A 27310-nucleotide genomic window follows, 5' to 3' on the forward strand; every position below is an offset into this window, starting at 1 on the left:
TAACAAACTGGGAAAGTTTCATAGTGATATCTATTCAAATATTTGTTTTGCCTATTAGGGGGTACTATACTTACTACACTGTTACTACACTGTTTGTAGTGTGTAGTTCTGTTCAGTTCAATAACATCATTATTATTATTATTCAGTTATCAGGCATGTGTTTAGGTTGTCTATTACTAATGGTTTGATTAGGTATTGTGTTTGTAAATAGCTGATTACAAAAAAAATCTATGGCATTTTACAATATAGAACTTTGAAGGCGTTTTCCCAAAAATTAGTTTTTATGCGTTTTTCTTACACACTTGGGTATAAATCTACTATTCCATAGCACCTACACACACACACACACACCATACTTTCCACATTTCTTCCTATATATACCCTGCATCTTTCTCCAGAGGGGTTTGTTGATATATCATTCATAGCCTGATTTATAGTACATTTAGACCAAAAAAACATGACTGTAGACAGCATTTCCTGATTTATGGGATGATAAAAAGACATATCCACAATCCCCCTTGGACAAAGTTCACTGTGTTATGTGTCAACATAATGATTTTTTTTTTAAATCTAGCATCATCCAATGTTGGTATTTATACCCAAACATCATATGCAAATGAGTGCATATTTAATTAGGTAAGGCCTATTTTGCATATATAAACATGAGATCTCAGAAAACTTGCAATATTTTTGTTGTTGTTGTTATGTACATAACAAACTGGGAAAGTTTCATAGTGATATCTATTCAATTATATTTTGCCTATTCACCTGGGGTGTCTCACCTTAAATATCAACTTACGGTAAAATAATATCAATAAATGGTTTGATGTGTTTATGTTTGTGTTCATATTGAGGAGTTAGGTCTGTTCCATGTCATTAATTAATTAATACATCGTTATGTTGAGAATGTGTATGTCCTCTTTCATTCCATCTGAAATCATACAGTCACTACCAAGGATTAGATCTGTCTCCCAGCTGTGGTCTCCCAGTGTTATGTATGCATGTGTCTGTGCATGCATGTGTGTGTGTGCATATGTGTGTGCATATGTGTGTGTACTGTGCATGTGTGTGCGTTTGTGAACGAGATAGGTAATTAGTCTGTTGTCCCTGGGGTTAAACTCAATCGCCGTTGATACTATGTGTGCGTCTGCGTCTGCGTGTGTGTGTGTGTGTGTGTGTGTGCGTGTCTGAGCTTGTGATCGTGTGTGTGCTTCTACACATTGCGTGCATGTTTTGTGTCGCTGACAGATGGTCGAGGGTGCAGTGACAAATTGACTCCGGCTAATTCCTGATCTCCGGTGGTATTGACAAGGGCCACTTCTGCTCTGTCTCCTCTAGTTCTACACTGCAGCCTCTGCTCTGTATCCTCTAGTTCTACTACACTGCCTCCTCTGCTCTGTCTCCTCTAGTTCTACGCTGCCTCCTCTGCTCTGTCTCCTCTAGTTCTATGCTGCATCCTCTGCTCTGTCTCCTCTAGTTCTACACTGCATCCTCTGCTCTGTCTCCTCTAGTTCTACACTGCATCCTCTGCTCTGTTTCCTCTAGTTCTATGCTGCATCCTCTGCTCTGTCTCCTCTAGTTCTACACTGCATCCTCTGCTCTGTCTCCTCTAGTTCTACGCTGCCTCCTCTGCTCTGTCTCCTCTAGTTCTACACTGCATCCTCTGCTCTGTCTCCTCTAGTTCTACGCTACATCCTCTGCTCTGTCTCCTCTAGTTCTATGCTGCATCCTCTGCTCTGTCTCCTCTAGTTCTACATTGCATCCTCTGCTCTGTCTCCTCTAGTTCTACACTGCATCCTCTGCTCTGTCTCCTCTAGTTCTACACTGCATCCTCTGCTCTGTCTCCTCTAGTTCTACACTGCATCCTCTGTTCTGTTGCCTCTAGTTCTATGCTGCATCCTCTGCTCTGTTTCCTCTAGTTCTACACTGCATCCTCTGCTCTGTCTCCTCTAGTTCTACGCTACATCCTCTGCTCTGTCTCCTCTAGTTCTACACTGCATCCTCTGCTCTGTCTCCTCTAGTTCTACGCTACATCCTCTGCTCTGTCTCCTCTAGTTCTACGCTACATCCTCTGCTCTGTCTCCTCTAGTTCTACGCTACATCCTCTGCTCTGTCTCCTCTAGTTCTACGCTGCATCTTCTGCTCTGTCTCCTCTAGTTCTACGCTACATCCTCTGCTCTGTCTCCTCTAGTTCTACGCTGCCTCCTCTGCTCTGTCTCCTCTAGTTCTATGCTGCATCCTCTGCTCTGTCTCCTCTAGTTCTACGCTACATCCTCTGCTCTGTCTCCTCTAGTTCTATGCTGCATCCTCTGCTCTGTCTCCTCTAGTTCTATGCTGCCTCCTCTGCTCTGTCTCCTCTAGTTCTACACTGCATCCTCTGTTCTGTATCCTCTGCTCTGTCTCTTCTAGTTCTACACGGCATCCTCTGCTCTGTATCCTCTGCTCTGTCTCCTCTAGTTCTACGCTACATCCTCTACTCTGTCTCCTCTAGTTCTATGCTGCCTCCTCTGCTCTGTCTCCTCTAGTTCTACGCTGCATCCTCTGCTCTGTCTCCTCTAGTTCTACGCTGCATCCTCTGCTCTGCCTCCTCTGCTCTGCCTCCTCTAGTTCTATGCTGCATCCGCTGCTCTGTCTCCTCTAGTTCTATGCTGCCTCCTCTGCTCTGTCTCCTCTAGTTCTACGCTGCCTCCTCTGCTCTGTCTCCTCTAGTTCTACGCTGCCTCCTCTGCTCTGTCTCCTCTAGTTCTACGCTGCATCCTCTGCTCTGCCTCCTCTGCTCTGCCTCCTCTAGGTCTATGCTGCATCCTCTGCTCTGTTGCCTTTAGTTCTACGTTGCATCAGCCGACTCAATCACTTTACCGGCTAAAAGTAGAGCTAGAATCGAATCACAACGTCAGCCCCGGTTCACTATATGTGACTTACAGTGGGGGGATATTTCTGAATTTCAACTTTGAAACGTCACCATCCTCCAGAAACCTTTGCCCTTACAGAGAAACCATGTGAATAACATGTTTATAAGTTACATCGTTATTATCACATGTGTTTTCCATTGATTTTATATGGGTCATTTTTAGGGGGGTGAATCACCAGAGGCTCCACAACATGATATTATCACAATATTAGAGTCACAATATTGTAATATTGCGATATATTGCACTATTGCGCTATATTGTGATTTATTACCTTTTTTACTGCAAATTATGTCCCAGACGAAAAACGTTGTCAACATCTGCATCTGTTTTATCTAATAAAAATATACATCAAATGAGCTTTCCCCCGGTCGCTCGCGCCCCACCCCCCCTGTCATGCCTCTGTCCCACATTTGAGAACCAGTGGTCTACAGGCTGTGTAAAAAGAACACACCTGATTTAGCAGGGGAGGGAAGGTTGGGTGTGTGCAAGGCCTGCTGGTCTACACTCTTAACAAAAAGGGTGCTAAATAGCACTAAAAGTGGTTATTTGGCTCGTAATCATCTACAGACTGCATCAAAAATGATATAATTTTTTTTAATAAGAAACATTACTGTTCATAAATTCTGTTTATGATTGTTCAATGTCCTCCAGTTAAAGAGGGGGGGGGGGGGACAAACTTAGTTTAGTTAAAAATAAGAATAAAGAGAGAGAGTGAGAGCACAAGTACAGTATGGAGGTATAGATATATATTCATATTTAATTATATGTCAATATTAAATCAATTTGATGCTTTGAAGGCACAACTATTGCATTTCCAATAGATATTAGGTTAGAAAATACCCCATTTTGCAGAAAACAAAGCTTAGCTTTATACATTATACTTATAGCACATACATGAGTCTGGTCTCTTTTGAAAGGTAACATTCTGAAGTTACTAAGTCAATAAAGAAAAATCACTTTGAGTGCTAACTAATGTATTAGAGAAACAGAGGTTTGAAAACACTGAAATAAAATATTTTCTCCTTACTTTTGTGTTGACTTGTCGCCAGATTCCTGTTTTTGGGTTCCAGATGAGAGGTAGGAGCTGGAAAACACAACGGTTCCATAGCCTGAAGTCTTATAGTCAGGGCCGCCTGGGAGAAATGCGAGGCCCTGTGCGAGATTTAAACGCGAGCCCCCCCCCCCCCCCCCCCCCCCCCCTAAAAGGTAAAAAAAATAAATAAATAAAATTCTTCATACAGTCAACATATTCTTAAATAATAGCGCTGCCCGAGGCTGGGCATGATACAGTCAACAAGAGAGAGAGCGAGAGAGAGCTCCCGTTCTACAGTCAATATACAGTGTTATCGCTGCACAGACCCGGCAATGCCCCTGACCCTCCACCAGAGCAAGGCCAGAGAGAGAGAGATAGAGAGAGAGAATGTCTGTTTGTGTGTGTGTGTTAGAGAGAGAGCATGTATATGTGTGTTAGAAAGAGAGAGAAATATATAGAGAGAGAACATGTCATTTTGTGTGTTAGAGAGAGATATAGAGCATGTCTGTGTGTTAGAAAGAGAGAGAGAGAGCATGTGTGTTTGTGTGTTAGAGAGAGAGAGCATGTCGGTGTGTGTGTGTGTTAGAGAGAGAGCATGTATGAGAGAGATAAGCAAAGATGAGCCCCTAAAGGATATTCAACTTTTAATGGAAGAACAAAACAGAAGGAAAAGATAACTTCACAAAGGCAACATGAATATACATAGATCCAAAAGGACAAAGATCAACACTTAAATCCAAAGAGAAGAGGGTCTATACCAGAGAAAACAAAGTAGCAAGGAGCCAATGGCCGACATCAGCTAAATAGGCTAACTGCAAATAGAGTAGCCAGGTACTGACACCAGGCCACACACAGCTTTGGCCAACGCTACCCAAGCCACACAAACGAAGTAACATATGTTTTGCCTGGAAAAATACATCGTTATTAACAAAACATTCGGGAGGGGAAGGAAGGAAGAGTGGGGTAATGTCCAATGGACATCTTACCTGCACCAAGGAACGCAGGGCGAAAGGCCGCAACACAGGTCTCCACGTTGACGAAAGGCCTCTCGCTGGCGGGACAAAAAGAAGCTATGGCCGGAGCCTTGTCATGGTGCAGGCCCGACTACATCTTCTGTCAAAGATGATGTCGTAGTCAGAGTGCCAGGGCCTGCTATTCTCACGGCTAATGTCAATAGTCGTAGCACAAGCTAACAGCTAACTCTAGGCTAACTGATAGCATCAAGCTAACGTTCCCGGCCGAGCGAAAACGAGCAGCTAACGTCGTAGCTAAACAGCTAACTGGCTAACAGTTAGCTCAACCCGGCTATCGCTAACCACTAGCTAACGCAGAAGCAAGCTATGCGGCTACCACTGAAAAACTGTACAACGTGAGAAAAGCAATACAGGCCAACACTTCAGACAGCCGCTGTGTTTTCCTCTTCTCATCCGAAAGAGGGAAGGGAAAAAGAAGGCAATACACGTCCCACTACAGAGTGGTGTTTACCATAGCGGTGCCGGCAACAAGTCCCTCGCGGACTATAGCAGACTTGAGCATGGAGATATTCTCATAATGAAACACCAAGCTCACCTCCCTCGCACCAGGTGCTGACACCAGGCCACACACCGTTAGCTACTACAACAGCTAGCCGGCCCGTTTGGCTCCCGAGAGAGAGAGAGAGATATATCCACGGCGGGAATAGAATAGAGTGCATTAAAAACTCACCAAACGTCCAAGAGGATGGAGACAACCGCGTGGAGTTGACGAAGTTCATCTGCCGAATGACCGTCCTCTTCATCTTGGCATAACAATGCTGCACGCGCTCTCTCTAGGTTAGCTAACGCTAGTTAGCCTTTAGCTAAGCTAGCTACTAGCCGACATCATCATGGCTATCCCGACTGAACCACACGTTAGCACTCAATATTATAACGTAGCTAAAGCTAACTAGCTGTCCCTGCCTTTAGCCGGGATGGCTAGCCTGACTGAACTGTCTAACATGCAACAACTTTCATCTTCAGTCCATCTGCCGAATGACCGTCCTCTTCGTTTTGGCTGACATAACTAAGCATAACCTCCAAAGCTGCACGCGCGAAATAGTCAAACGCAGCTGACGCACGCCGGCATACACATGATGTAACCCCTCCCTTCTTGAAACCAATCTGCAGAGCCCCAGAGCTCCAATAGAGAATAGTGCAGAGCCGCAGAGCCAGGAACATTCTACAAACGTGTCTAATGTGAAATATATAAGCATATAAGCAAAAAATAAAAAATAAAAAAATAATAAAAAAATAAAAAAATAAAAAAAAGTATTTTTATTTTTTTTTGCGAGGCCCCCCTTCCCGCGAGGCCCTGTGCGACACCCCCTGAGGCGGCCCTGCTTATAGTCATACAGTCCAAAGTTTATAAAATCCCACGGAAAATTTCTTTTGTAGAAAGGTTTTTGTAATGTGTGTACCGGTAAAAATACAGCGTGATTTTCCAAAATGGCCGTCCACTTCCAAACATTCTGACGCTTGAGTCGGGACAAAGGTCTTCTTCATCAACCTTCCCAACCTTCCCCCACTCTCATCCGCCCGTCTGGGGTCACGTTTGGAGTGGACGCTCCTTGGCTACAACGGTGATCAATAATTTTTGCCATCAGCGGTGATTGGTCAGTTCAGGACCGTATACAGTCGGATGTGGTCATTTGACGGAGCGGCTGTCAAATGATGCTCGCCGGATATATTGTCTTGTAACTCGAGAACCGAAGCACGCAATTGGTTGAGTGTTGTGGCGATCGAAAGACGGCAAATTCAACTTTCGAACGGTGTATTGGATGATTGGCGAAAAATGCAGCCCGCGCCGACAGATGAGAGCAAAGTGTCGCCACGCGTGCGTATCCCGTTATGTGGTTAATCTAATGTTAATTTGTTAATTTGATTACATCTGTTTAGGGCTGACCCCAATTAGTCGATTAGTCGACTAATCGGTCGAAAGGAGCCGTAGTCGACTGCCAACCTCTTAGTAGAATAAAAATAAAAATAAAAATAAAACAAATTATATATATATATATATATTTTTTATTATAATTTTCTTTATCATTCTTTCCAAAAGAAAAGAGGCCTAGAAGCATGGCTAACGCTAATGGCACGCATACCAGAGGCTAACTGCCTAAGAAAACAGGCACAGAGGCACTGAAAGAGGATTTCATTTACATTTAGTCATTTAGCTGACGCTTTTATCCAAAGCGACTTACAAGTTCTGTACGACAAGCCATCAGGAAGGGCACAACTCTATCAGCTGAGTAACAATGTTCATCAAAGTGTTGAGTGCTACAGTGTAGGTTAGTTTATTAGGACAAGTGCATGACAGTATGGTTAGTTAGGGTTGGGGTTTTTTTTTTTTTTTTTTTTTTTATTCAGATAATGGTTGAAGAAGTGCGTCTTTAGTCGACGGCGAAAGATTGGACGTGTTTCGGCTGTCCTAACTGGGGTGGGTAGTTCATTCCACCATTGTGGGGCAAGGACTGAGAATAGGCGACTTCTCTTTGATGACCCTCCCGGAGCTTGGATAGGAGTAGGTCTGAGGCGGCCAGAAGATGCAGAGCGTAGGGGTCTTGAGGGTGTGTAGTTAGAGACCATTGACCGGAGGTAGGCGGGAGCAGTTCCCTTTGCCGCACGGTATGCTAGGTCGAGGGCCTTGAAGCGGATTCGTGCAGCAATGGGGAGCCAGTGCAGGTCCCTAAGAAGTGGGGTGACATGGGCCGACTTCGGTAGGTTTGAGATCAGGCGGGCCGCTGCGTTCTGAATGAGTTGAAGAGGCTTAGTGGCAGTGGCCGGGAGGCCAGCGAGCAGTGCGTTGCAGTAGTCGAGGCGGGAGATGACTGTTGATTGGACGAGGAGTTGGGTGGCTTCTTTTGTCAGGAAGGGGCGGATCCTTCTGACGTTGCTCAGGAGGAATCGGCAGGTTCTGGTTGTCGCTGCGATGTGAGCAGAGAAGTTCAACTGGTCGTCGAGGACAACACCAAGGTTCTTGGCGGTCGGGGACGCGGTCACAGCTGCATTCTCGACTGTGATGGAAAGGTCGGTCAGGGGGGAGGATTTGGCCGGCAGGTGGAGCAATTCTGTTTTGCTTAGGTTCAGTTTGAGGTGGTTGGTCGTCATCCAGGCGGAGATGTCGGACAGACAGGCCGAGATCCGCTCAGAGACGTGGATATCTGAGGGAGGGAAGGAGAGGAAGAGTTGAGTATCATCGGCATAACAGTGGTAGGAGAAGCCATGAGACGTGATAATGTTACCCAGTGATTTAGTGTAGAGGGAGAAGAGAAGGGGTCCTAAAACCGAGCCCTGGGGGACACCCGTCCGCAGGGGGCGGGTGGCCGACAGGGTCCCTCTCCATGACACTTGGTAGGAGCGGTCATTGAGGTATGATGACAACCATGTCAGCGCAGAGCCAGCCACTCCCATTCCTGCGAGGGCCGCGAGGAGGATCTGGTGGTTGACTGTGTCGAAGGCTGCAGATAGATCTAGGAGAATCAGGACAGAGGAGAGGCCTTTCGCTTTTGCTAAGTGAAGTGCCTCTGTGACCGCAATGAGGGCTGTCTCTGTGGAGTGACCAGTCCTGAAGCCTGACTGATTAGGGTCTAGGAGGTCATTCTGTAAGAGATAAGCAGTAAGTTGGTTGGATACAGCACGTTCAAGTGTTTTAGAAAGGAAGGAGAGAAGAGAGACAGGACGGTAGTTGCCTATGACGGTAGGGTTCAGGGATGGTTTTTTTATGAGGGGCGTGACTCTGGCTTGTTTTAGGGAGGTGGGGACCACCCCCGAGTTGAGTGAGGAGTTGATGGTTGCAGTTAGGAATGGGAGGATGTCTGGTGCTATGGTCTGGAGGAGTGGGGAAGGTAGCCGGTCCAGCTGGCATGTAGTCGGACGGTTCGACGTTACCAGTGTCAGGGTCTCGGCTTCTGTAATGGGAGAGAAAGATGACAGAGTGAAGGATGAGGTTCTCGATTCAGCATTTGGAATGGGTGGGGGTTGGGAGAAGGAGCTGCGGATGTTCTCCACTTTTTCCTCAAAGAAGATCGCAAAGTCTTCGGCAGAGAAAGATGAGGGAGGGGGGGGTGGGGGGGGAGTGAGGAGGGAGGACATGGTAGCATGCAGTTTGCGAAGATTTCACCCATCTAATGAACACACTAGACCAGACAAATATCAAGATGTATCCATCAGTGGACCAATTGCATGCTTTTGCAGAGGACAAGAAGCCTTCAGTCGACTCCTTCAGACATTAAGCACCCCCCACAGCCCAAATGGAATGATAGAAAAAAAAATATATATATATATATATTATACTTTATTTTGTATTTTTAATTTTTTATGGTCGACTAATAGTCGACTAACGGCAAATTTCGTCCAATCATAGTCGACTATCCAAATCCTTAGTCGGGGACAGCCCTACATCTGTTCCCATCTTGTATTGTACAATAATTGTTGCAAAAAATTGTATAAACCACGCCCATTTCCCAATCCGAATACAGATACAGATAATTTTTTTGGTTGAACAGATACAGATACAGTCTGACAGGGGCGGACCTAGCACATTTGGCGCCCTAGGCGAGGTTCACCACTGCCCCCCCCCGAAAATCAAAACATTGCCGCGCTACCAACCGGTTAACCTTTTCCACTGCAACAATACACAGAAGGTTAACCCTTTCACGACCGTCGGTTGTGTGATAGTAAAGGGTTAACCCTCCGTCGTGTGGCAGTGAAAGGGTTAACAGTTATACAGTAAAGTACTGCACCTTTATTTTTTACAAGCAAGAACAAGAGCTAAGAATAAATGTAAAGTGCACACTAAAGAATTAAAACAAATAAACAAATAACACACAATAATAATAATAATAACAATAACAAACAATAAAATAATGTGCAAATTTGCTTTCAAAGAAAATTAAGAAGAAATGTAAAGTGCACTAAAGAATTAAAACAAACAACTTAGCTAACAATCAATAATAATAACAATAACAAACAATAAAATAACGTGCAAATTTGCTTTAAAAGAAAATTATGTATTGTAAAATATGTTACACATATATAATCCAAATATAATATGCTAAATAAACAAACAAATAAATAAAACAAATTCACTTTGTCTAAAGAACTATTTACATTCCACTCCCTATCACACTTCAAGGTTAGCCTGTAGCTCCTACTGGTTTCCATTTACAGTGCAATCCTTCTGGCCTTCACTCTCCAACAGCCTAGGACAACTCTCCACCCACCTCAAACCCCACGTCAAGAGCCTGGGTGTAATCTTTGACCCAGAGCTCAAAATCGACGGCAGGTAAATGCCGTAGTCAAATCATGCTTCTTTCAACTCCGCAACATCAGTAAAATAAAACCAATCCTTTCACCCGTCGACCTGGAAACGGTAGTCAATGCATTCATCACTTCACGCCTTGACTACTGCAATGCCCTCTACACCGGCATCAGTCAGGCAGCCATGTCCCGCCTCAAAATGGTCCAGCACTCTGCAGCTAGGTTCCTTACCGGTACCAGAAAGAGAGAGCACATCACACCAGTCCTAGCCTCCCTACACTGGCTCCCAGTCCCACTTAGAATAGACTTCAAAATCCTCCTCCTCACCTTTAAAGCACTATCGGGTGCAGCACCCCTTTACATCACAGAGCTCATCACCCCCTACGCAGCACCCAGGTCACTAAGATCCTCCAACCAGGCTTGGCTGGTCCCCCCCCCCCCCGCACCAGACTCAAAAAGAGAGGCGATCGCTCCTTCAAGGCCGTGGCCCCCAAGCTATGGAACCAGCTTCCCCTGGAGATCCGATCTGCCCCCTCGCTGGAGACATTTAAGGCCCGTCTAAAAACCCACTTCTATTCCCTGGCCTTCAATAAACCCTGATTCTCCCACACCCTAACTCACACACTCCCATGTAATTTTATCCTGCCCCCTCCCTCTTGTATCTCTTCTTATGCTCCTCTGTCCCCTGTGTGCTACTGTACTTTGTGTTCCCCTATTCGTGTGTTGTCCTACTGTCCTACTCTCTGAATGTACTGTCTTGTCCTGCTGTGCCTTTTTGTATTTTTGTATTTGTGTATTTTATATTAGGACATTGCTTTTAAGCTTTGACTGTACAGCACTTTGGTTGGCTCTTGTGCTTTTAAACGAGCTATTTAAATAAATTACATTACCTTACCTTACCTCGCTGCAAAGTCTCCTGAGCCAGCTCCTTCCCATCCAAATCAGATTGCCCTCCATGGTTTAAGGTGTGTACAAGTGCCTCTGCTTGCTTCATCAGCTCTTGGTGTGGCAGGTCTTGGAAGTTGTACAAAATTGCACACGTGGCACGTTTCTCGTCTTCTTCTTTTCTTCTCTTTTTATACTGGATGGCCGGATGGCTTTTGCCTCTTCATAGTTCTCTAACGTTAGTCTTTCTTTCCTCAACGCTCAATTCTATAAACACTTGACCGATACCCATCAATGCACAGCGCTCTAGCATGCTTTGACTGTGAACACCTAAAGCTGAGGCTCAGACCGATTTTAGATTTAGATTTTTGGCTCATTTTCCCTTATGTTAGAATTTTTTTTAATGTAAAAATAATGGTTGCAGATATAGAGGGGGGCGCCAAAACTGCGCAGAGCAAATTTTCTTTTAGAAATAAAATTATTATAATTTTTATATATATATATAATTTTTTTTGTGCCCCCCTCTGGGTGGCGCCCTAGGCAACCGCCTATATCGCCTGTAGGAAGCTCCGCCCCTCATACAGATAATGACGTCTCTGCACACCCCTAATCTAGACTCTAACTTCTCAGAGCAGGTAGGGAGAGCAAATAGAAGGTCAGCCCTGCCCTCCCGGTGACCTCAGTCAAACAGCCCAATGACTCGGTAGGCTGTTCTGTGACTAAAGCAACCTTTTAAGCCCAGCTGTGTCCAGTGTGCGTGACTCACCTCACTATGTTGCTTTCCTGAGAACATCATTTAATTAAATAAAGGTAAACCTATCTTTACCCTCTCTCTGTTTTTCTCTGTTTCTGTCTCTCTGTTTCTCTGACATGCTCTCTCTGTCTGTCTGTCTGTCTGTCTGTCTGTCTGTCTGTCTGTCTGTCTGTCTGTCTGTCTGTCTGTCTGTCTGTCTGTCTGTCTGTCTGTCTGTCTGTCTGTCTGTCTGTCTGTCTGTCTGTCTGTCTGTCTGTCTGTCTGTCTGTCTGTCTGTCTGTCTGTCTGTCTGTCTGTCTGTCTGTCTCTCTCTCTCTCTCTCTCTCTCTCTCTCTCTCTCTCTCTCTCTCTCTCTCTCTCTCTCTCTCTCTCTCTCTCTCTCTCTCTCTCTCTCTCTCTCTCTCTCTCTCTCTCTCTCTCTCTCTCTCTCTCTCTCTCTCTCTCTCTCTCTCTCTCTCTCTCTCTCTCTCTCTCTCTCTATCCTGCATCTATCTTGCATTAGTACTACAGTGGTAGCCATGGTAGAAGTCCTCTATCTGGCATTAGTACTATAGTGGTAGCCATGGTAGAAGTTCTCCATCCTGCATTTATCCTGCATTAGTACTATAGTGGTAACCATGGTAGAAGTCCTCCATCCTGCATCTATCCTGCATTAGTACTATAGTTGTAGCAATGGTAGAAGTCCTCCATCTTGCATTTATCTAGCATTAGTACTACAGTGGTAGCCATGGTAGAAGTCCTCCATCCTGCATAGAATAATGTATTACTGTAACCTGTGTTTGTAGGAGGTGTTCGACCTGGCCAATTAGAATAATGTACTAACCTGTGTTTGTAGGAGGTGTTCGACCTGGCCAATTAGAATAATGTACTAATCTGTTTGTGTATGCTTGTCTGCAGGTGAAAGATGAACGTAAGGCTCAGGAGGTGTTTGACCTGGCGGACTACGAGCGGTCAGAAGAGCTGAGGAAGGCTAAGAGTCGCAGCAAGAAAAACCACAGCCGTTTCACTCTGCTGCGCTGTCGACAGCCTGGGAACATGGTAAGAGAGAGTGTCTCTGTGTCTGTGTGGGTAACTGTATTTTTGTGTGTTCGTACACACACATCAGAGGCCATAGCTATGTAGGTTAATGATGTTAATTATGTTTTTTTTTTATCCACTTTTTCTCCCATTTTCTATATTTTTCTCCCATCCCAATTTCGTATCATCCAATTCAACCCTCCCCTGTCACCAACGCTGTTTCTTGCCTCCCACAAGCCGGCTGCAATGTGGACTAAGTCATACATAGCACAAGTCCCCTCCGGTACTTGAGGTAACAGCAGTCGCATCTTTTCACCTGCGCAGCTCGATCTCTCAGTGGCGAGGAGTAACGCGTGGGAGGCTCACGCTGCCCCCGACACTTCCTGATTCTACTGCGCAGGCGCACCAACCGACCTGTAGGAGTCGCTGTCCACAACGCCCGATCCCCACCCATCAGTTTCCCACCCCCTAATACGGCCAATGTGTATTAGTACGGACGACCAGCTAAACTGAAAGCAAATGTGGAGCGCTGGGCTCGAACAGGCAAGCCCAGCGTCTCCAGATTTAGTTTTTTTTAGTTTAGTTTAGTTTATTTGACAATTGTTAAAAAATACATTACATGTTACAACAAGTCATGCATCCTAACATTATCAAGGATAGCACAAAAAAGTCACAGACTTATTTCCATTGTGGTCCTTGGTCTCAGCAGCACATGGTATTTTCATGAACATGTATTACACATATTACCATCAGCCTACAGTATATTGCTAAAAATAGAATTAAAAAGTCAAATACAACATTATTAATTATATAAAAATATACAAATACAATATACAAAATTTACAGACACACTAAAACTACACTTCATTAAAAACTAAAACCTTCCTTAGTTACTCTGGGACATTTTCTAGGAGCCATTTCCTAACGTTCACCTTGAAACTATACAGGTTCACGATCTGTTTGGTGGTCAAAGGCAACTCATTCCACTCCTGTGCTCCTTTGTGAGCAAATGAGCACTGCCCCATCTTTGTTCTACACCTTGGAGGATGCAGGTTTGCTATGCTAAATCTCGTTCTGTGGCTGTGTGATTCACTAACACTAGTAAAATAGTTACTAAAATATTTCGGGGCCCTGTTATTTATTATTTTGTGTACCATGTTGAGCCTAAGCTGGGCTACTCTGGCCTCAACTGGTAGCCAGTTGAGCTCCTGAAAATGTCTCCTCCCAACATGATCACGAGGTCCTAGGCCCATCACAACCCTGATCAGCTTATTCTGTGACACCTGTAGTTTCTTCTTTAATGAAGCTGACAGTCCCTCAAACCAGGCTACACTAGTATAATCAAAATGACACTGCACCAGGCTGTTGGCCAGTAGTCTAAGGCTTTCCCTGTCAAGTAGATTGGCCTTTCTAGCCAAAAACCTTGTGCGACCATTTACCGTACCCAGCACCTGTAAGGCCATTCCCTCCCCCCCCAGACTGTCATCCAGCATACAGCCCAGGTACTTCACTGCCGTTCTTGTTGCTATAACCTCAGACCCTAATTCTACCTTGAGTTCAGGAGCCTTTTTTAATCTGGGCTTAGATCCGAACAAAATAGACTCTGTTTTGCCTAAGTGAAGTGAGAGCCTATTGTCAGACAGCCAATTCCTGACCTTAGAGAGTTCCTCTCCTAGCCTTCTTTGGAGTGTACTCAGATCCTTATGGGAGATGAGCAAAGCTGAATCATCTTCAAATAAGAATAAATTACAAGAACATGCTTCTCTCATATCATTTATGTACAATAAAAATAGCAATGGTCCTAAAACACTTCCTTGCGGCACCCCACAAACTATTTGTTTGGCATTCGACAAAAAACCATTGACCTCTACCCTCTGGTCCCTGTCTATCAGATATGAGGCAATCCACTTTACAGCTGTATCATTCAGTCCCAGAGCTTTCAGTTTATTAAGCAGTAGACCATGATTTACTGTGTCGAAGGCTTTCTGGAGATCAAGTAAGACCATTCCACACAGTTTCCCTTCATCTATCTCCTTTCTAATAAAATCAGTCATATAAAGGATGCATGAGTCTGTAGAATATGACTTCCTAAACCCTGATTGAAATTCATATAGAAGATTGTCCTTGCTAACATATTCTGATATCTGCTCGTGCACCACTCTTTCTAAAATCTTGGACGTGACACTCAAAATGGATACTGGCCTGTAATTACCAGGCTCAGAGCTATTCCCTTTTTTATACAAGGGAATAATCTTTGCATGTTTAGTACCACTTGGTACAATGCCTTGCTCCAGGGAGAGGTTAATAAGATGTGCAACACATGGAGCTATTTCCTGTGCCCCATCTCTTAAAAACTTTGCAGAAATGTTGTCCAAGCCAGTGGCTTTTGCTATATTAAGCTCGGCCAACATTTCTGCTACTTTCTCAACTGTTACTTTGGTCAAGGTAAACGAATTGGCCAGTACCCCTCGGCCAGAATAAAACCTCTGAATAAACTCCTCTCCATATACTCCTGTCTTAGGCGGCAATGCATCAACAAGCTTGTTGGCTACTGAGGTAAAGAAGGCATTAAATTCATTGGTCACCTGTGCTTTATCAAATTCTATTTTACCTTTGATATTTAGGCCAATATTGGGCTTGCCACTGCTGGCTTTGCCCCCACAACCCATGTCTTTCAGAGCTTTCCATAGCTTCTTAGGTTCATTTTTGTTTTCCTTTATTAGATTCATGTAGTACTCCTTTTTGGTTACCTTAATCCTTCTTTGTGCTTCATTTCTGCGTTGTTTATATACATCAGCATCTGCTTGCTCATGGGATTTCTTAAATTTCAGCAAGGCCTCCTACCTTTGCTTAATAGCATTTATAATTTCTGGGTTAAGCCATGGGCTTGATCTCTGCTTTAACCTAACTTGCTTATATGGAGCCATAGTATTCACTACCTTAAGGAAACAGTGGTTAAACAAATCCCAGGCACCATCAACACAATCATTTTCCAACACTGCAGTCCATGTTCATAAGCTGCTCCCTAAAGGTCTCAACACAGTAGTTCTTGTAAGATCTGATTTTAATGTTTTTATGGCTAGAACATTTTTCTCTATGAACCTTCCTGGTACAGTATGTGATGAAGTGGTCACTGATACCATAAGCAATCACACCATGTTGTGAGATATTGCATTTGTCTGACACCATGATAAGATCTATTATAGTTTGGGTAGTTTTACTTATTCGGGTGGGTTCATTAATCAGCTGAGTTAAGTCAAACATTTTGCTAAACCTAGTAAAAGCACCATGCGTTGGACAGTCCTTGTTAGATACATCAGTATTAAAATCACCCATCAAAATACATTCGTTTTTCGTCACACCACAGCTAGAAAATACATTCTCTAGATTATCATAAAATGCACTTTGATCAGGTGGTCTATAACATACTCCCAATAGCACTGGTTTTGTTTTTGTCAGGTGAATGTCCAGCAGCACCACTTCAACTTCATCACCCACGTCAGTCCTAACAGTAAAATTAATATCATTTCTCACAAAAGCACAGACCCCCCCTCCATTACGACTGCAATCCTTTCTGGCTACAGAGTAATTGGGTATATCTATTTCTGAATCACTGATACTGGGATCAAGCCAGGTCTCTGTAAAACAAATAACTCCCACCTGTGTTTTATAAGCCAGCAGACGAATCTCATCTATCTTTGGTAGTAAGCTCCTCACATTCAGGTGCATAAAGTGAAGACCTTTCGGTCTGAAGACTTCTTCTAAGACTTCATCATGTAGCATTGGGTTGTTAGTTACAGGGGAGGGAGGGTGTTGGTCCAGCTGAGCATCCAACACAGAGAAGGTGGTATGTCAGGCCTCGACGCTGGAGATGTGACGTGCAAAGTTTATGGCCAGAGCTGCAATCCCATTGTGATTGGGGTGGAGATTGTCATGTTTGTAAAGATTAGACTCAGTCCAGAATGAGTCGAAGTGGCTGATAAAGCCGTGTCCACAAGCTGAGCTGAAATGACGCAGCCACTGATCGGCACTGTATAGCCGACTAAAATGTTCTGAGCTCCGTCTGAGGGTGGGGATTAGACCGGAGAATGTACAGGTTTTCCCAAGGCTCTCTATCAGTACTGCCAGTGTTTAGTAATCTTTGGTGAGTTTGATGTGCCCGTATGTCTCGCGATGTTCTGCTGATTGTCTACACCTGAGGCTGACGTCATTCACTCCCACATGCACGATGACTGTATGAGCAGATGGGTAGCGCTCCACAATTGATGGGATATGTTGGATTAGATCAAGAATTTTTGCACCAGAAAACGAGTACGAGATGCCCTTGGGAATCGGGACGTTTCTCACTATGGAATCCCCCACAAGGATGTATTCCGGAGGGGAAAACAAAGAGGGCTTGCCAATATTTGCGGTATCCTGCGGAGGTAAATGGCTAGCATCAGCTATGCTAGCTGTAGCAGCGTTATCCGCATGCGAGGAATCAAGGGAGGCTGTGGGGGCCAGCGGGGAGCATTTGCGTGTACGCTTACCGGAGGGAGAGAGAGACGTAGACCGTGACCTGGAAACGTTGCTGCCGGCAGAGGTGCGTTTCCTACGTGAGGTAGCCCCGTCTCCCTTCACCGTCTTGGACCAGGCAGCTAGTCCAGCGGCGCTATGTGGCCGAATTGGAGATATCTCGGGGCAGTGAGACGGTGGCGTTTCATCGTGGAGTTGAAGATGTTCCTCATCACTTCGCAGGGGATCAGGAAACTGCGGGGTCAGCTTTCTTTTCTTTGTCTGCAATCCCTTTGTCTCCGCCGAGGCCCAGGAGGATGCGGTGTGAGGCTTGCTATTTGCGGCTAGCGTTAGCCCAGGGTAGGCAGCCAGCGAAGCGGCGCCGCCACGCCGGAGGGTCCGATCTGGGGAAGCTGCTCCTTGGTTAACACCATGCTTGTCAGAAGAAGGTGATCCCGAGGCGTCTAAGTGTTCTGACAATGGAGCATAACGATTTGAGAGCATCGGGGAGTCCATGGGGTCGAAGAGAGGAAGGGATACTATTCTTTTCCTCCTCACAACTGTTGCCCAGGAGGGGCGAGCAGGCGAGGGGACAGCGGCCGATGGCTCCATACTATCCAGTCGGGACAGGAGCTCAGTTTGGCGACTAAGAAGTTCCACAATGAGGTGTTCTATGGATTTAATTTCGGCCCGCACTTCTATGATGTCCGAAGTCGCGGCCATACTTCCGCGTCGGCGTCGCCAAGCCAACAAGCCAGGTATGTAAACAACCTCCGAAATGTCTGGATGTTGCTTGTGTGTGGTCAAGTTTTGCAGAGAGTGGTAAAAACAGGATAAAACAGGGTACAATCGGATAAAACACTTGATAAAAACAGGTTAAAAGCACTTAAAAACGTGAGTATCAAACGTGCCCTCAGCTCAATGCAGTAAACATTTCCCGGGAGCTCTTTGAAATGCGACTTGCCCACTACACCACGTAGCCGCCCCTATGATGTTAATTATGTTAATGATGTTGACGATGTTCATATTTGCAGCCTCAGACATGTTCTGTTATCTGTGTTTCATTACACGTATGTGTGCATGCTTACCAACTGTTTCGCCTGTTTTATTGCAACACTACTATCACTGACATCTAAGAAGGGAGATCCCCCCTTGAACGTGTCATGGTTTTTGCCTTATTTCACCTTTCTGTGAGGGACAGCTGTCTATTTTTGCTTTATTTCACCTCTCTGTGTGAGGGATAGCTGTCAATCCCTGTTCCCTGTGGTTAATTGCCTCATGGGTCGGCAGGTGTGTGGGCTTGATTGCACCTGATGCAGTGCAGCTGTGCCTATGGCCATGTGGAGTCTATTTAAGTTTGGAGATCGCAGTGTCAACTGCTTTTTCATTTCCTAGTGTTGGCTGTCCTTTTGGTCACGCTCATTATATTGAAGTGTAGTCTGATCTCTGATTCAGAATTGAGCTTTATGGTAGTCATTCTTATTTTAGGCTACTCACGTGATTCTACACATACACTCCCTTAGTGGAGGTTTATTGTTTAACTTTTTCCAATATAAACTCCTTTATTAGGAGGTGTCCTTGTGGCTTATTTACTTTTATACTATACCTCTTTTTGAGAGTAGTCCTGTTTTTTGGGACTTGATTCATTTTCTTAATTACTCACAGATTTCCACCTGTAAAGGTTTTTTTCTGTTGTTTAATTTTTCCGCTCTCCTAAAATATCTGCATAAGCAGTCTAGTGGTTGTCCGTTTCACGGATAACTTTAAGAGTCCCTGTTATCTGCTCATGACCCACACACACACACACAGCCCTCACAGAACGGCCCTTCTAAGGTTTCTCTGCTCCACATTGCCTGTGGTGCATTTTTTCCTATTGCTAGGTTTTAGTGAGTTGTTCCTTAACTTCGCGTGGGGTATGTCTGGGAGTGTTGCATTAATTTATTCATACAATTTTTTTTGGACTTCATGGTGTTTTGTTCTTGATTTATTGTGATGTTTCTTCTTGACTTGTTTAAAGAAGACATGTCCACAGGGTTCGAGTTATCACCTGAGAGCTATGGGGCCCCCCCCCCCTTTTATTTATTTTTTTATTCTTTTTTTCCCCTGAAATTGTGGCCGTTTTCGAAGTCATATTTAGAGGAATATCTCATTAGGATTAGAGTCTAATACTAATTAAACTGGCCCCCGTAAATGTCTAAAGCCCCCCTCCCACCCACCCACCCCCTCCTAATGTACAGTTTCCTCCCCATCGTATGTATATATTTTCTGTTAGGATCTCTGTTTAACAGTACTGTATATTTGTATATATTGTATGTCATAAATGTAACAGTACTGTATATCTGTATGTCATGTATGTCATTAATGTCATGATATATATATATCTGTATATCTGTATGTTGTGTATGTCATTATGAATTGAAAATGGGGGACCCTGATGTAAACAAGACGAAAGTCTTTCTCTGGTCTGCATCCCCGTACTGTATTGTGCCATTCTGCAATCTGTTACAGTTTTCAATCAATCAATCAATCAATCAATCAATCAATCAATCAATCAATCAATCAATCACATCACACAACAGTCTAATCATTAGACTATTGTGTGATTTCATTATTCAGTCTCATTCTTAACCATCAATATTTTTTCATTTTCTTACTCACCTCTGATATATAATGCCATATTTACTTATTTGCATGTTGCATCTGATCAAATACAACAATTTAATTCGAAAAACTTGACCAAATTTATGAACTTGAATGAACATTTATTTGTCTCTGCACTTATAAATAAAAAACGAACACATTTTTTTATGGAAAATAAATAGTTGTATGGCACTTAACAGCAGCATAAACCTCCTTTTACCTCTGTGTTAATTTCAGTAGCGCTGCTAGCTGCTGCGCTAACAGCATTAGTCAAAGTCTTTGACTAGTCTTTGGCCTTTTTATAAAGACGAAGCTGTCCAGCCTTGTGGCGGGTTAAGCCTTTTTTTCGGCGGCATGTCGTGTACTGTTTACTTTTTACTTGAGTCGCAGTTGCAGGACATGAGGACCATGGGCACTGGGCAGCCTCCTGTTTACATCACAACATCACGTTAACACATTCTCTGCCACGCTTATATCCATCGCTGTTTGATCTCTGCCAGCACTGTAAGTCTATGGAGATGTTCACCTTCTTTGCAGGGCTATAACTTTTTAAATTGTATTGCTAAATTGACATTACTATGGCCCATTCAACATCGATTATCTATCGTTCAGGATGTAGGAACGTTTTACTTTTTCATTCACACATTCATACGAAAATACCGAGTATAAATATGTTTTATCGTTTTCTGCAGTATTTCCCAGAACGTGAGATATAGGCACAAATGCATATATTAGATCATCAAATGCAGTTTGATACCGATCGATGCTATATAAAAGATTTCAACTGTACATGGTCCTAAACGTTATGACTGATCATGCGCGGGTGAACGGAGGGGGGGGGGGTCGTTTATAATTCCGTGATAGTCGTTAGATGCTTCATGTAGTATGGGTGATATATTGATTAGAGCAGTTTGTATCGATAATGATAAACACTCACGCTGAAACTCACGGCATCCTCCTCTTAGCGTTGGGCGATGATACTGGAGCAAACCGATCCCAGTTATGTGATGGGAATCGAGGCGATCTATTTCCGGTTTGTATAATACGAATACACGCCCAAATCATGTTGTTTATTGAGTTATGGCAACGAGCCATATCCACGGTGTGTGTATTGAGTCCCGCAACGATATACGAGTGGCCGGACGGAGTAGGGAGACGCACCGGGATCACAAGAGATCCACTTCCGGTTGCAACTCGCCGATCAGCCACCAGGTGCCAGTATTGAAGCGTTGCAGAGTTGTGCTGGCTCAGACAGCATCAGACCAGCCTCCGTGATGGAAATATGAATACCATGCAGGCCATGTGAGCGGATCGGAGCGTGAGCGGCGCGGGGAGCGGAGCGGGCGGTTTTGACGTGAGCGAGGAGTGGGTTTTAAAATGGGTCGGCGCGACGTCCGGAGCGAGAGTTCTCCTCCGCTCCAATCCACTCCGGGCCGCTCACACAGTGGTTTAACACTGATGTAATAATATACATGTAGTACAATGCCAAAGCAACAGATGGCGATGTACAAACATGAAAGCCATTTTCAACCAATGAGAATTGAGAAGGGTGAACCTGTGATATCCTGTTCAGGCTTTGTCACTCACAGGATGTTAGAAAAGTATCGACGCCATTGTTCTTGTCGTTAGCTTACATGCTAACGTTAATGGCAGCGACCATAGCATTGTGGCTCGGCTAACTATCATCGCTTAATAGAGCTAGTGAATGGATAAACAACGTTATTTAACATTGCAGAATGGGTACAATTACAATGCGGCTCAATACAAACAATTGTTAAGGGGCCCAGGGGGTGTAGACTGTTGTAGTTTGAGCTAATTTACACCATGCTCAAAAAAAAAAAAAAAAAAAAAGCCGAGCGATCTGGCGCGGGGAGCGGGGAGCGCTCGATTCAAGGTGAGCGACTTGGGGGCGGGGTCAACATGAGCGATTAGCGGAGCGGACCAAGCTTTAAAGAGCGAAGAGCGGATTTCTCGGCCGCACCGATCCGCTCACGTGGCCTGATACCATGGCGAAAATATGAAATATGATCAGAATAACGTTGTACGCCGTGATCTGCCAGAATTCGCATGAACTTGAAACACGTCGTAAGCCGTTTCCGGCGGAGAAAGGGTTAAGCTTGCTGCTTCTTCTTCACCAAATGGGTTGGAGTAGCGTTAGACACGCTCATGGGCGACGCATAGCGGCTTGGAGGTGAAACGCAGCCTATTCCACAACATTAATTACATTAGTTATTTTAAAAACTGAAAAGAAAAATATTATCTATTAACAATTTATGGTAGGTAACATAAATAATACTAATTCGTACATTGAAAAAAAATATATATACAAAAAAAATTTAATATTACTGCTGCTGGTGCTGTTGACTATGGGGGCTCAGACTCTATCTATGGGGGCTGAGCCCCCATTGGCCCCCACATAATTCGAACACTGCGTGTCCGGCCCATGGGGACATTAACGTGTGTTGTCGGGCCTTACAAATAAATTTGATTTGATTTGATTCATACACACTGTTAGTGGCGTGAAAACTGCAGGCCTTATTAAAGAAATGGGCCAAATAACTGGCAAGAGTCTGTTGGGTTCCTGCTGTGACAGGTGCTGTGGGACAGAGACGGTACTGTATGTAAGTTGGAACATGCCAACTTTTGGGGAAATTTGCTTATTTGCCATCTACCCCGAAGTTAGACAAGCAGATACATACCGTTTTCTTCACTGTGCATGCAGTAGGAGTAGGAAGACCCACACCGTTAGCCTAGCTTAGCGTCATTCACTGGAAGTAGGTTAGTCCAGCTAGCCTAGTTCCCAACAGTCACAAAATACACTCCAAAACGTTCCTGTAAATATGTTGTGACCTGTGTATTTACCACGTGGTGAAATACAAATTTTAAATTAGATTACATTTTTGTTTTCTAAGCAGATACATACTCAGATTTCTTTTGCCGAACCACCTGGGTGCAGTGATTTCACGCATCACCTGAAAAGCTCTGTTTACCAGGAAACGCGCTTTCATTGAGTGAAGTGGATAGTTAGCACATAGTTTACAAACAGATGCTAACCGTACAATATAGACTAGCTCAGGGGTGGCCAACCAGTCAGAGACTAAGAGCCACAAAAATTACTGTGGTACCACAAAGAGCCACACCATATACCAGCATTTCTCAACCTTTTTTTTCAGTCACGGCACCCTTCATGTGTTTATAGGTCTCACCCTCTGGCCTCTGAAGTTGCTAATGTCTTTTTTATTTGGGCCTCACAGGGTTAAAAGTACCCTGTGAGACCCACGGTTGCAAAATTACAAAATCACTTTTAGCCATTTAAAAAAAGAATGTATAGTCAATTGGTCCTGTTGTTCAGCCTCACAATGCTATTTGATAGTAAATGTGTTTATATGTCCCACCCTCTGGCCTCTGAAGTTGCTAATGTCTTTTTAATTTGGGCCTCACAGGGTTAACCTCTTAAGCCCGAGATATACAGTAAAAGTGTATATTTTCAGCATTACGTTTGTTTACCAATTATTTGAACTGTTATTAGTGAAATATAAGATTATAGAAATCTCAGGGCATTGAGTCGGAAACCGGCGCATATTGACAGGAGGAAGTGGCACATCCAAAAGTGAGTGTAGTCTTTTGAAGGAAGAGACTCAGGGCTTTCAAATTTCGAAAAACGACCCTACCCAGCCCCTGTCAATCATCTGACTTCTGGATTTACTTTTTTATTTCTCTTATTTTTTGGAATTATCTCCCACAAACCTGAACGTTATTGCCATAAAACAGAACGCAGTTAGTTTCTCTACCTTTCTGTGAACGTCTTGCAAAAAACGGTGTTGCAATATGATGAAAAATGGTGGAGAAATTTACATTATAAAAAAGATGGCAGAATTCAGTACTGTATCTACAAAACCTTCCGTTTAATCATCTTCCCTTTATTCATTTGCTTAGATTTTTCAGGTCTGGTTAATTTTAGCATGGTGTTATTCACAATCAAAGATACATTTTTTTTTTTAAATAGAATTTATATTCTCCTTTGGTTCATTACAATTTACTCAAGCCTAGTAACAGACACACTATTTCTGACACTGATCCATATATGTCCCTAGATTCAGATACCAAGAACATGCAAATGGACCATTTAATTTTTTTTAAATGTTTATTCTACGTCCTTATGGAATGAGTGACATAAAAAAATAAAGTAAAAAAAATAAAAAATAAAATAAGATTTATTTTTTTATTTTTTAATGGATGGAAGAGCCGCACATTGACGGGCAAAGAGCCGCATGCGGCTCGCGAGCCGCGGGTTGGCCACCCCTGGACTAGCTAATAGTATCTAGATAAATCATAACTTTTCCTGCGTTTCCTAGAGCTTCAGGTCAGGGCAGCAGTGGTTTGGCAAAAATAAATTCTGAGTATGTATCTGCTTAGGAAATGAAAATGTCTCATTTAAAATGTGTATTTCTCCATGTGGTAAATACATTATAATATTAGCAAATAAGCTAATTTTCCAAAAAGTTGGCGTGTTCCATCTTCAACCTCGGTATTTATTCAATGAGCGCCAACCCGATTACCATTTCTTGGGCTTTGAAGCTTCAGTGGTAATCATCAGTGAAAAATCTAAGCTTAATTTCAATACGAAGAGGTTTTATGAAAGTTCTCATGAATAAAATGTTCTTTTGCAAATTTTCAATAAGGAATGTTATTTTTGTAAGCTGTTTCTCATGTTGATGTAGGCACATTTTTAGAGTGGTAAGAAAAGATTCAAACAAATAAAACAAAGCAGTTTAATATAATTGATTACAATAATAATCATAATCACAACCATAATAATAATAATAATAATAGTAATAATAATAATGATAATAATAATAATAATAATAATAATAATAATAATAATAATAATAATAATAATAATAATAATAATAATAAAGAAAAGTGCTTCACATCAGTAAAATAGACATACAATTATCATAAAATAGACAATAAAAGCAATGCAGAGAATAAGAAAAAGGGTAAAGGTAGGGATGCTCGATATTGGCTTTTTTACCGATACCGATATACCGATATTGTCCAACTCTTAATTTCCGATACCGATATCAACCGATATCACATTTTAATGGCGATATCGGCCGATAATATCGGTAGGCCGATAATATCGGACATCATTTCTATAGAAATGTAAAAAAAAATAAAAATAAAAAATTGAAAACCGATACCGATATTTTCCGATATCACATTTTAATGCCGATATCGGCCGATAATATCGGTAGGCCGATAATATCGGACATCCCTAGGTAAAAGCAATGCAGGTAATAACAATACAAATATTGACTGACAGTTTAAAACCTGAGTCTTCCCCATTAGATGGTCATAAGTCACTTTAGTTTGAAGTTACTTGATTTGTTTAGTTTGATTTGATTGATTATCCTCTCATTAATATTGTTTTTCGTTGTTGTTTGTTTTGTATTTCTTGTATATTGTTAATCCTGGTTTACAGTCATCCACAATATTTTGCGCTGTGCTTGTGTCGTCATCAGTCTTTGTGTTCATCAACATGTAATAAACCGAAGGTTATCCTATAACCCTAGTTATATGAATACTGGCTGAGCGTCTCGCTCCAGCCTTATTGAGATATATCATCTTTCGTGCACATATTGTGCGCGTGTTGAAAACGTTCACATGCACCCGCATCTGCCCGTGGCCACGCCTGCTCCCATGTTTCCATAAAACACAGGGTGTGGTCACACTCATACCCTTCCAAGTCTCAATTTCACGCGTGAAAAACATCCAAGGGTCCTCAGGGCGTGAAGAGCGAGAAGCTCAGCCAGTATTCATATAACTAGGGTTATAGGATAACCTTCGTTATATATCATCCTGGCTTTCGCGTCTCGCTCCAGCCTTATTGAGATCAAAAGGGTAGAGCGGACGCGCATCCACGTCAAATGCACCCCCTGAGGGCCCATATGCCCACCAACAGGGAGGAGGGGAGTCCCGTCCACCCGCCCCATCCTAACGAGGGGGGGGGGGGCAGTCAACTCACTGGACCAGCCTCCCTAGGACGCACAACGTGAGTGGGACCACGTGTGCGGTCCATACCCACACACTCCTGCCAGCCCACCCGATGGCGGGTGCAGGAGAAACAAAGTGCAGCAGGGGCAATGCCCGCGAGTGGAGTGTGCCCCGACACCTGCCGGGGAACCCGTCCAGCCAAAGTGTAGCAGAGGGCAATGCTTAGACAGCGCCTTACCTGCGTGGGAGCCACCGTAACAGACAAGCAGTCGACCGGTAGCCCGAGGTCCTGCGTGCACCTAAGGCACACCGTCAGCGCACGGACAGGACACAACAGGTGAAGTCTTGCCTCCAACTCACCTGCGTGAGGGGGAGGGTGAAACGCCTGTAGCACAATATCCCTGGAGCAATAAGAGCTCCGGATATCCCTCGGCACAAAGGCCGGAGTAGGCCTCAGAGTCGCGCTGCTAACCAGTTGTCATAGCAGCGGGGCGCAGAGGAGGTCCCAGCCCCAGGCCACACAAGGCGGATTTAGCGCTGAGTCCGGGGGCCAGGACCCCCAGAAAAGGGGCCTGGCGAGGTCAACGAGGCCACGGCATCGAGACCTCTCCAGGTATTCACTGGTGACACCACCCTCTACACCGCCAGCGTATCGGACAGGGCCTACACCCTACAGTTTCAAGTTCAAGTTTCTTTATTATTTGTCATACAGAAATACAGAATACTTTGCATGAAATGTTTCTTTCTGTTTTGCTCCTGAGAGTGTGCTAGATAATAATAAGATAGTATAAATAAGTATAATAAGTAAAAAATAGAAAGTCAAGAAGTCAAGTAAACACAAGTGTAAACAACAATTGTTCAGTATACCTCTATATACAGTATGTACATCTGGTACAAAAATGGTGAGGTATAGCTTAGCTTGTGGTGCCACCGTTGTGGTGGTGAGGTGCAATAAGGAATAAGGAATGAGAGATGTACAATTCCCTTACCAATAATATAAATATAAAGTGTAAAAGTGTAAAGTGTGATAAAGTGGGTGCTACAGTGTGTTGTTTATTTAAAGTGAGTGTGTGTGTGCTGTGGGTGTGTTGCTGGCCTGTTATTGTTCATCTGTCTCTCTGTGCTTGCCATGAGACTCCGGTATCGCTTGCCTGACTGCAGCAGTTCAAAGAGGCAGTTGTTTGGGTGGCTGGAGTCTTTGATTATTCTCTTAGCCTTGCCCATGCACCGCTTGTTGTAAATGCCCTGGAGAGTGGGAAGCCCCCCTCCAATTGTGCGTTCGGCTGAACGGGCCACTCTCTGTAGT

General features: G+C 43.8%; 1 protein-coding gene across 1 annotated transcript in view; it reads left to right on the forward strand.

The window, feature by feature from the left end:
- The window catches only part of plekho1a (pleckstrin homology domain containing, family O member 1a), a gene marked incomplete at its 3' end in the record, with an annotated part of 129487 nt that overhangs the window by 53422 nt on the left and 48755 nt on the right, over positions 1–27310 (forward strand). The window contains exon 3 of the mRNA XM_084311992.1: positions 12754–12894. Within this exon, the coding sequence (XP_084168118.1) occupies positions 12754–12894 (141 nt within the window). The remainder of the gene's footprint in view (positions 1–12753; positions 12895–27310) is intronic.

Source organism: Notolepis coatsorum (assembly GCF_963971535.1).
Source record: "Notolepis coatsorum genome assembly, chromosome: 4".
Classification (NCBI taxonomy): Eukaryota; Metazoa; Chordata; class Actinopteri; order Aulopiformes; family Paralepididae; genus Notolepis; species Notolepis coatsorum.